The sequence below is a fragment of the Chrysoperla carnea genome, chromosome 2 (genome assembly GCF_905475395.1).
Source record: "Chrysoperla carnea chromosome 2, inChrCarn1.1, whole genome shotgun sequence".
In the NCBI taxonomy this organism is placed as follows: domain Eukaryota; kingdom Metazoa; phylum Arthropoda; class Insecta; order Neuroptera; family Chrysopidae; genus Chrysoperla; species Chrysoperla carnea.
The window spans coordinates 71075025-71087025 of NC_058338.1; the positions used below are offsets into that span (position 1 = coordinate 71075025).

At 29.3% G+C, this 12001-nt stretch overlaps 1 protein-coding gene across 1 annotated transcript; it reads left to right on the plus strand.

Moving 5' to 3' along the window:
• Nucleotides 1-3460: 3460 nt before the first annotated feature.
• On the plus strand, nt 3461-11668 carry LOC123293233 (beta-mannosidase-like). Its single transcript, XM_044873983.1, has 13 exons — nt 3461-3681; nt 5063-5209; nt 5275-5423; nt 5618-5832; nt 6151-6421; nt 6500-6641; nt 6788-7088; nt 7294-7592; nt 7902-8170; nt 8328-8475; nt 9330-9535; nt 9993-10169; nt 11344-11668. The coding sequence occupies exons 1-13, from the start codon at nt 3516-3518 to the stop codon at nt 11581-11583; spliced, it is 2730 nt and encodes a 909-aa protein (XP_044729918.1). The 5' UTR covers nt 3461-3515; the 3' UTR covers nt 11584-11668.
• The last annotated feature ends 333 nt before the right edge of the window (nt 11669-12001 follow it).

A 12001-nucleotide genomic window follows, 5' to 3' on the forward strand; every position in this document is an offset into this window, starting at 1 on the left:
ATTTTTATATTCATTTTAAAAATGAACAAAAAAAAAAGAAGTATTTGAGCCTAATGTTTTATTCAAAAAAACCTGTAAGTACTTTATTGTATCTTATTCGACTGTTAGAATGAAAATTCTATGTCTAGAAGATCCTCTCCTATTTATATGTAAAACAAATAAAAACGTTTTATTACAAAAAATATTTATTATAAATTATAAATTATTATTTATTTCATTACCCCTCGTTATTATAATTTCAACTTTGGAAGAAGGAATAAGCCTGTGAAGAAAATTTGCGCAAAGCGCTTTATTTGGAAAGAAAAACAAAATTTAATTTCAATGATGACGTAATAGAACCACACATATTATGAAGTGTGTCCCGAAAGTAATCCCGTTTTGCTGATCAGAATGAAGCACTGCTAGCTGATTGATTAAAGTCCTCATATAATAATAATAAACAGAGCAAGTTGAATTTTTATTTTTAATTCAAAAATGTCGAAGAAAGGCGATAATATCTAATAGTTTATGTTTTATTCTCAACATGACGCCGAGGTAGAACACCTACTTAATTTTAATTTTTTAATTCACATCATTTTAAAAATTATTCGAAATTCTTCTTTACATATTTATTTATAGCTTATAAAGTAAAAATTTGATAGGCAGGCTCATTTCTCATTCGTGTTTTGGCTTACGGAGTTTTAGGGAGAAATGACTATACATATATATCTGATGACCAAGGGATAGTAGTTCAATTCCCACACAGAAGTGGTATAATCCTTCATAAGAGTTATTAATATTATTCTGTGTTTCTGGTTCATTGGCTTTCTTAGGCAATTCAATTCGATTTTATTCACTTATTAAACATCGAATTTACGAAATAGTTTTTGCCTAAAAAAAACTCAAAATATCCGTAATGAATAACCTATGGAAAATACTTAAATTTTTTTTTAGAATCAGTAGTAGCTAAAACTTCTATCTTATTGGATATGGCTGAAAGTCTAATTACATCAAAGTTTCATGAAGCCTTATAATCGAAGGCTTACATATATGTATCTTCTTCTAGATAATTGGTACTTTTCCTTACAAAAAGCTTTTGCCAATCACAATTTCTGTGCAATTTGTTTTCCGATTGAAAATTCATTCATCATAGAACTTAGTTTGTAAAAAATAGATCAATAATTTTTCGATGTTTTATTCATACAGTTAACTCGAAAATTGCATTTACTTTAAACTCTCATGGCGACCACGAAGAAACGAGAATAAGGCAACCTGATCTAATTTTTACCATTATATGACCTTATTTGTGGATCCAAAAAAAAAATAGAGTAGATTAGGTAATGGGATTTTAATAGTGTTTACAAATTAATATAATCGATCTATTTATCAGGAATTTTGAAAGGTAAGTAAAAATTTATCAAAATTATCTTTTAATTAATTGATTTGTTATCTGTTTCTGCTGCATTGTTTTTTGCTAGCATTTTAACAATTAAAAAAAATTGACAATTGATTGTTTAAGAAAAGTAGGTATTGTTAAAAAAGTTGTGTAATTGAAAACAATCGATTATCATTATCATTGGCATTATATTGTTTTTTCCACTTTTATAATTATTGTTTATAAAAGAAAGTATTGATCAAGATAAATAAGGTGTGTTAAGCATTGACATTAAAAATTTAAAAAAATGTCGAATCGGCAAGAATTTAAATTTAAATAAATGCCAAAAGTGAATTGAAAAATTTATACATAACTGTAGGGCAAGCTAAAAAGTGTTGTAAATGTTATAAATAATTTATATAAAGACAAATATTTTTCCTAGAAAAGTAAACTTTTATATTCACAAATATTTTCGATTAGAATATATTTCCCTAAATCTTAACTAGATGAAAAGAAACAATTGACTGAGTTAATTGTTGAAATACCATGCATAGTCAGTGTTGATTTCTTTATCACATAACACATACAAAAATGTACAGACAGTGTTGATTGCGCAATCGTTTGTTTTTTTGACGTCACGTAAATAACAAAAGATATTCACTTTTAAATAGACACACACATAACTGATATTCTTATATTAATACATACAATAAAATTTGCACCTAATTAACGCCCTCGTGGGTAAACAGTGATGTTTACAAAAAAATGTTTCAAACAAAAGTTTTTTATTTTTTTATAAGCAACATTTTTTATATTTAAACTTTTGTTCTATCTCTAACGGTTTACAAGATGGGTCCTACGGACCCAAGACCCAACTGACCTATGATGCTCATTTACGAATTTGACCTCACTTTTTACGTCCTGAGTACTCTGTAAGAATTTCAGCTCGATATCTTTTTTCGTTTTTGAGTTATCGTGTCCACAGACGGACGGACAACCGGAAATGGATTAATTAGGTGATTTTATGAACAGCTATGACAAAATTTTTTTCCTAGCATCATTATTTTTAAGCGTTACAAACTTGGGACTAAACTTAATATACTATGTATATTTCATATATGCATGGTATAAAAATAGCACCGTTAAGTTATACCTACTATTTTTAAAATAAAGTTGACTGGAGAAAATTTATATAAAAGAATTTCTGTCAATTTTGGAGTTAGGAAGTGCACGATTACTTCAGATACAATTTTACTTTTAATTGAATTTTTTTTATTTGATTCATTATTTTTTTCATAATTTGTAAAAAAAAAACTGCCAAAAAAAGGATTTAAGCCCCCCCCCCCTGCATAGTCGATTTTTAGTACAAACTTGTTACAACCTAATTAACCACTGTGCCAAATTTGAAAAAATTTTCCCTATAGATATTTAATTTAATTGTACTCAACATGAAATCGTAATATAGGATGTAGGTAAATCCTGATGTCGAATTGGTCATATTACCCATAAAAATATAAAACTAGACTTGATACGGCCATGACAAAATTTGAAAGTGAAATTAAAATTGATTAAAAACGAAGAAGTTATAAGCAATCAAAGGTATCATCTCCTTTAAGCAAAACAAAGCTCTATATATAATCTCTATGGCGATACCCACGTATGATGTCACAAGTGAGCATCTTCCTCTTTGTTTAATTAGGAGCTTTAAACGTTCATATCTTGCATACTAGTAAAGATTTTTAAAAACTTTTTTCCATCTGAAGAAAAGAGGATCTGAGGAGAATTATTCATTTGAAGTGATAACAAAAATTTAGTCCGATCCCCTATTGTTGACAGCTTGCTTAATTGCAGTAAATTGTTTCTTTGATACTTGATTAAAATAATTTAACAACGATAATATTGCAACGTGAAATTAATATCATTTTGACTAATTATTGGAAATAAACGCCGGTGAATGGACATATCGTGAGCAGCACTCAAAGTTAAGTAGTATTTAAATTTCTAACACATTTTATCAATATAAATATCAATTGATAAAGATTTTTAAAAAGAAAAAGACATAAATATATGAACTTTCAACATATTTAGAACATTACACCCAAGGGTGTGTGTTTTTATCTCAATTATTGAATTTCGAAGAATTAAATTTAATTTAACTGTGATGTATTGGTTTATTCCATTATTGTTATTACTGTTGTTAAATAAACCATTTATTGGTGAAGCGGGTAAAATAAAAACCGTTTCATTAATCGATAATCATGAGCAGGAACGGGAATCATTAGTTCAATCATTAGAAGGAATTTGGAATGTAACAAACGATAATCATTGTAAGTTTATTTTTAACTTTAAAAGGAATTATTATAAGATCATTTTCGTCTCTAACTCCGCCTGCCTGTCTGTTAAATAAATTCGGTGAAATCCTATTTTTTTAACGAAAAAAGATCACATTTTGGTATACTTATAGAATTAGATCTCGTTTGATCGGAGAGTAAGTTAGATAATTAAAAATGTTCAAGTAAAATAAAACCTAGAATCTAAGACGGAATTATCTCAACTTCTTGAAAAAATAAATTTCTATTATTTTTCACTGAATTCTAATTTCAAGTAAAAAACCTATATTTTGCTTAATCAAGCCAAGATAGTATAAGTCGTCATTAGCTATTTTCGTAGTATAGGCAATTAACGTGACATTGATGTAAATAGGGTTTTCAATAGACATTTTCATTTTAATTAGGATTCATTATTGTTTTGAACAGACAATAATAAATTGGACAAAGATTCAATATATTTGTTATTCATTTTATCACATTAGCTTTTTTTTAACCTGTTCGAAACAAAAGGTAATCACATTTTAAAATGAAAAGGTCTATTGTTAAGCTTGCTTGTAAATAATTGTTTTCTAGAGCAAGTTTGGGAGCTTTTTAGGCAATATTCAAAATATCAGGAATAAGATACGGACTGATTCGTGTAATTGAGACTCATGTTGCTTGATTGAAAAGTGTCCCAGTTCTTCCCATCTCTTGTTAGGAGGATGTTAAAACATTTTGCTACTCAATAGTTCGTAAAATTCGTGTATATAATTACTAAAGAAAAATTCAGACGCAGGCGTATTTTACATAGGGGGAACGATTCTTGAAATATTGATTTCTAGCCGTTTTTGAGGTGATATAAAAAAGCTTGATGGCAGAAAAAATTTTCACAATAAAATCTGTACTTTCCGAATGATTAGAATTGAGGTAAGGTAATAGTCTTTCAGGTCTTTCTATCTTGGGCTTTGGCTTTAAAATTACCTTCGTCTTCTTACTTGTCTTGATTCTTTTGGGTTGGAATAAATCTTTTCAGTTTCTCGTATAAAATACTTTTTCAAATTTCAGTAACAATGCCTAAATTTTTAAGCAAATTTCGAAGTTCGAGATTAGTTTTTACCCTCCGTACGCTGTCTAATATAGGTACATATATTTTACCTAACAATACGATTTTCTTTTCCCATACCCCTGGACCCTTCTTATTGTACAGGCCTAATATTTTTATAAATTGCCTTTTTGATATTTACATAAATGTAACCTTCGCTAAATATATCTCTGAAGATTAATTACGGTTTATTACCTAATTCATACTGATGATGTGTTCATTATAGCCGAAATAACGCTTTTATACCAAAACCCATATATTGCCCCATTCAATATATTTGTAACTTTTATTTTTAAGCTATCAATATTTTTTGTAATGTTCCCGGCGGAATATATTCTGATTTAATGGATGCTGGTATTATTGGTGATATATATAAGAATTTCAATGATCTTGAATTACGATGGATACCCAGGGAAAATTGGAATTATTTTACAAATTTTTCTGGTAATACAATAAATACAATAATTAAATCATTCTTGAATCTTTTAATCATTTTGGTTATTTTTAAGTTTCTAAGGAAATTCTTGAAAAAAAAGCAGTCTTTTTAGTGTTCAATGGCATAGATACATTTGCCACGATTACCTTAAACGGCAAAGAAGTTGGATATACCGAAAATATGTTTCGTCGATATCGTTACAGTGTAAAAGATTTTCTACGGGTAAGAAAACAATATTGATCAACTAGGCACTCAGTAAATTTTAACTTACTTGAGAGGAAGTACTAAATTTTAAACTTGAAAACAATAGAAACATAATATTGCATGACAAATTTAACTTTTACACACTCTTTAGTTCCCAGTTTATTAAAAATGAAAGGTATATTGATTGGTTCGCTCAAATTTTATTGTTTCAGATTGGAAATAACAATATTTCAGTTTATATTCACTCACCGATTGAAGTATCAATTAAGGAATATGAAATAGAAACAAAACGTCACGATGGAATTCCTGTACTTCCTATATGCCTACCAGATAAATATAATGGTGAATGTCATGTGAATCATATTCGAAAACAACAAGCATCGTTCAGCTGGGATTGGGGTCCTTCGTTTCCAAGTTCTGGAATATGGTAGCTCGTTCTTTTTAATTTTCAATGTTTATTTTAATAATCAAACAAAACAGCAAATGTCTCCAAAATAAGGAATATTCAAGCATCCTTTAGCAAATCCCGAAAATTTTACTTAAAGAATGTGGTACTTTTGTTTTAAAAACGATCGAATGAGACTATGGAAAGTAGCTTCTGTCTCCATATCCACTCCAATTCTCTCTCCTTATTAAGCTGATTCTGCTCAGAAGGGTTACGTTTGAAATCATCCATCCTTTATCTATCTAATATCCAATTTCCATCTTTTTTTTCTTGTTAAAAAAAATAAATTTTCTCTTAAAGGAAATTGCCCGTTCTTGAAACTTACGATGTGGTGATGATTGGAGACATTGAAGTTCACATTACTAGACAATCCGAGAATAAACGGTGGGACGTAAAATTAATTGCACACCTGGAAAGTTTCCCAAATAATACGATTTCTGGTTCATTAATATCCAAATTGTCTCATTATAAAAATAAAACTAGTTTCATTGTAAATGAAACAAATATTGAAAATTATAAAATACCAAATAGTGGAAGAATTGCGATTACACAAAATTTAATTGTACCTGATGTAAGTTTATAAAGCAAAATGTAAGTATACTAGATTTTAAACAAAAGTAATGGAAATTTTATTTCTTTTGCTATTTAGGATTTTGTGGATTTGTGGTGGCCTAATGGCTATGGACAACAAATCCTCTATGATTTAAATGTATCTTTTAACAGTTCTGAGCATGTTTCCAAATCCATAAAAGTTGGATTTCGAACAATACAATTAGTTGAAGATGCTATTGGTAAGTTGTATTTATAAACAATATTTCTAAAAATTTAACATAAAAGTTGGATTTCGAACAATACAATTAGTTGAAGATCCTATTGGTAAGTTGTTTTTATAAACAATATTTCTAAAAATTTAACATCGTTTTAAATCACTTTACAGAGAATCATGAAGGAGCAACATTTTATTTTAAAATAAACGATCTACCAATGTTTATGAAGGGATCAAATTGGATTCCATCGAATATATTACCTGAAGCAACAACCTCAGAGGCTGGAGAAAAAAGAATAAGGAAATTGTTAACGGATGCAAATATTGCCAATATGAATATGTTAAGAGTTTGGGGTGGTGGAATATATGAGTCAGATTTCTTCTATTCTGTAGCTGATGAATTGGGAATTCTAATTTGGCAAGATTTTATGTTCGCAAGTTCAATGTATCCTGCTAGCGAATCATTTTTAAGGTAAATTTTATAAACTCCGACTATGCCTTAGTGACACAGGCCTTTTCCAAACATGACAGTAGTACACGGTACCCATAATACTATGTCTTCCTGACGACTTAAACATAAAATATTCCGTTGTCTGGATTCCTCCTAATCACAGAGTTAATTTTTCTCTTGCTTCTGTAAACTTGTAAGTCGCCTATGTTAATCAATTTATTTTTAGCAATGTGGAAGAAGAAATTGTGCAACAAGTTACCAGACTTCAATATCATCCAAGTATTGCACTTTGGGCTGGTAATAATGAAAATGAAGGAAATCTCAAACATAATCAGTTTGGGACCGCAGACCATTATGATCTTTTCAAAGATGATTATATCAAATTATATGCAGATGTTATTAAAACTAATATTGAAAAAATAGATAAAACAAGACCTTTTGTACTTTCAAGTCCTGGAAATGGGAAACTAAGTGATGAACAAGGCTATATAGCCGAGGATCCTGGCAGTTCAAAATATGGCGATGGTAATTTTTAATTAAACGATATTTATTATTTAATGGTCCCGTTAATCAGGTTATAATCTATTTACCACAATCGAAGTAGGAAAATTTTGGCTCAAACTTAAAATTAGAATATCATTCTGTTCTAAGCTTCTTCTCATAAAACTGGCCCCCGGGAAATTATCCGAGGAGACAAGGAAAAATAAGTGCCATGTTTTCAAAAAGTTAATGATAGTAGTAATATGCTTAAACTTAAATCAGTCATTTTAGATTACAATTTAATACAAAAAAACACGACTTTTGTCGTCGGTATACAATATAAATATTTTTCAGTTCATGATTACCCTTTCTGGAATAACGGTTGGTTACCATCCTCGTTTCCAATTCCAAGATTCATTTCCGAGTATGGACTACAATCATTGCCAAACTATCAAACTTTAGAAGAAGCAACTGATAATCCATCAACTGATTTACAATATGGTAGTGATTTTATGGAGAAAAGACAACATCACCCAGACAACTATGGGTCTTTGGATTTCCAATTATCCACCCAATTTTCTGATGAAAAAATTGATTTTAAAAATTACATTTTTAGAAGTCAAGTAAGTTATATTGATTCTCAAATATTTTTATTTCCAATTTAACGTAAAATCTAGCCATAGTTTTAAGATTTAAAAAAAAAATTATTGATAAAAAATGCATTTTAACACCAATGTTTTATTTTGATATTTTCAATAGTTTTTTGTTATTATATTTTAGATTATACAAGCTGTATCCATGAAAGTAGGAACAGAAAAGTTCCGACAATTTCAAAATACGATTCGCGAAGACAGTGCAGGATTGACCATGGGAGCATTATATTGGCAATTAAATGACGTTTGGCAAGCTCCGTCATGGTCTGGTATAGGTAAGATATTATTACAATAAGAGTATTGAGAGAGATTTTCAATACCATTATCTCATGCTCAACCCATAGACTCACAGACTTTTGTCCACTAAGAATAAATCGTATGGATAGGGGTTTCTAATGATTAATCATGATATATAGATAAGAAAACACAAAATTGTTTTTAATAAAAAATAAGGATTATTATTATTTTTAGAAAATAAAATTAGTAAAATTTGGCATTCAGCCACGTGTCGACAAACACCAATCAAAATGTATTTCGTCACGCCATGGCAACCGCTATTAATGTTTTATAGGTACATTTTAACAGAACGACGCAGGCTACTTGATATATTGTCTTACTCAAACTGCTTACAACTTGCAAAAAAAAAAAAAAAATAATTGCATGCGAAGCCGTGATGTCGACTGTTTTCGAAGTAAATTTGAATTTACTTCGAAATTACTTAAATTACTTCGAAAAATGCAAAATACATAACGCAAATAGTATTTTTTTTTTTTAATAAAATTTTTTTCGTGAAATAAAAAATAAAAAAAGACTAATTCATAAAGAAAATATTTCGAAAATAAAGCAAATCTTAACGGCAATCGAACCTGCAGGCTCTGACATTACACGCTAGCACTCTTCGTGTATGCCGAAAAGTGTCTGATACATGTACATTTTTTAGATATCTATATGTATAGTCAATAAAAACACCTTTTTGGCATAAAAAACAATCTAATATCGATAGTGGTTTTTCCGATATTAATCTAGCTTTTTTACGCAGGGTATAATTGTTTTGTAAATTTTTCATTATTCACGCCATGATAACTAGAACCTGTAATATGATTACTCATCCTACTACTTCTTATTTTAGATTTTGCTGGTCGTTGGAAAATGTTACATTATTATGCGAAAAACTTTTTTGCACCAATTTTGATATCAGGAAATGTTATCGATGATTTATTAACGGTGTTCATTACGTCTGAAGTTCGTAATACAATTGAAGCTTCGATGAGCATTATTATCCATAATTATCAATTATTTAAAGATATCAACACAATTTCTAAAAACGTTTCTATTGTAAGAAATTTTGGCTGAAATACTCACGAAAAGGTCTCACATTAATTAAAATCGAGTACAAAGTCAACTTTATTGACATATTATAGACCAAAGGTTGATTTAGGAACACATAAGAACTGAAGTTTCTTGAACTTATTAATAAAAGGTTATTCAGGTTATCCAAAATTCATTATGTGAGATCTTTTTAAGAAGCTTTCAGGCGAAACCAGATAATATACAAGGTCACCCAAAAGTCATGGACAGCATAAAAATGGTGTTGAGGACTTTATCGTTTTTTAAACTGCCTGATAATCCTTATAATTAACATTTTATATTATTTAGTTAGGATTGAAAAATATTAAAGAAATTTTTATCTTCAAATCTCAAACACAGTACATCTTTTTTGTATTGTCGTTGACTTCTGGGATTCCTCTAAAAAAATCACGCAATGGTATTAATTTAATTTAATTTTTTGTAGACTCCACAAAACTCATCAATTTATTATCAGAATGAAGTAAAAACTTTATTAGGAGACAATGATTTATCCGATACAATTATAATATTGAAGCTGAACATTGAGTCACAGCAGCATAATCTGGAAAATTTTGTTCTTACTGGTGACCTTAAAAAAGTTACAAATGTACCACATACAACGGTTAGTTTTTTTACTTCGTTATTTGAAGTACAAAGATTAATTTGTTCAATTTTTTAATTTGGGATTGCTGTAATACATCTAGTCGTGTTACCTCCTCTTCAATACGTGGTATAAAACAAAGTCGCTTCGTCTGTTTGTCCCTAATCCCTATGTATGCTTAGATCTTTAAAACTACGCAACGGATTTTGATGCGATTTTTTCTAATAGATAGAGAGATTCAAGAGGAAGGTTTTTATGTTAATAAATGCATATTATATAGTAAGGGGTTGAAAGGGATGTCCTTCAAAAACTTAAAAAATTGTGCATCGATTAAGCTCAAAAATTGACAAGATATACAACCAACTTCAAGGATTGTTTTCATCTATTTTTAACCTTCGGGGGTGGGGCAAGAAAATGGGGATGAATAATCCAATATTTTCAAATATACCCAAGTGGTGTATCAAATCTGCATATGGAAGGAGGAGTGAAAGTGGGGATGTTGCCCAGCAAAGGTTCACAGCCAGTTTGAGCAAAAATCGGATCCAATAGGAGGGTTGAAAAGAGATTTTTTAGTAAGAAAAATTGCAAGGAATTTTAAAAGTCTAACATTAATAATAACCTTTTTTAACAAAGACATTTTAACAGATTAAACATCTAAAGAGATTGAAGAGGTGTCTATGGCATATCTTTATCTTTTCTGATATATACCAAAAATCAGATTTCAATTTTTTTTCACATCTCACTGATTTACTCTCATTGGTTCCTGTTTCTCTTGTGTCGTTTGCCATGCGTACGTTTTTTAGTTGCGTTTTTGTTATCTCTTACTTCTTCACTATCAAAAACTTTTAGCCGTACAATTGAATTATTGAAATTTTCAATTTAGCCCTCTTCCCAGTCTTAATTAAATTTTGCAGAAATAGAAAAAAAAATTGTATTATTTTTAACCAAAACTAACAAACAGGGGCGTTATTAAGTTTTAAGTATCTGTGTATCTATGTATCTGCCTGTGGCATTGCAGCTCATAAACGGATGAATCGATGTTGATTTTTTTCTTGAAGATTATCTGGAAACATCTTGAAATATAGCTTAAGCACACTCGATTAAATTGAATTTAAGAAAAAATTATAATCAGGAGATACGATGCCACAGACGAATCGATCAGACTTATGTGTTACTATCATAATTTCTGTTTCAGTGTACAGTAACAAAAAAAGATGGTCCCGATTTTCAACTACGTTTAAAAACCGATTCGTATACACCTTTTGTATGGCTGCAAACCAACATTACTACTGGTCGCTTCTCAGATAATGGCATTATAATGACAACTAAAGAAAAGGACGTTTATTTCTACGGTGATAATCCAGACATATCTATCGAAGCTTTTCAAGCATCAATTCGAGTTTCTTCCTTACGTAATACAACCCAACTGATCTAATAATATGTAAGAACCGAATCGCAAAACTTGCACCAGATTTGGCTTTCAGAACATCTACAAAAAAAAGGCAACGAATAGACAGTATAGCTCAAAACGAAACTTTGTGATTTTAATAAATAATTTGTTGTCTATAATTGTTAGCTCTTATAAGTAACATAGTACGTAATTTTCAGTGTTTTATCAATTAAATAAATTTTTTTAAATTTAATTCAATCTATTATTTTGTTTCGATGAAAACGTATCATTTGCAAAACTCATAAAATTTATATATTTAGTTTTTTAGGGTGAATATATAATTGACTTCTTTTATCAGTACCTAAGTTAAAAATTAAAAAATATAAAAATGTATAAATACATACTTAAACAAACTTTTGCAGTAACTTATTAGATGTTTTTTGAATTAAAAAATTTACCTTGA

Coding starts and splice junctions, on each gene's coding strand:
- LOC123293233 (XM_044873983.1), top strand. CDS start 3,516: ATGTATTGGTTTATTCCATTATTGTTATTACTGTTGTTAAATAAACCA. Junction 6,422..6,499: donor AAAATTTAATTGTACCTGAT/GTAAGTTTATAA, acceptor TTTGCTATTTAG/GATTTTGTGGATTTGTGGTG. Junction 9,536..9,992: donor TTTCTAAAAACGTTTCTATT/GTAAGAAATTTT, acceptor AATTTTTTGTAG/ACTCCACAAAACTCATCAAT.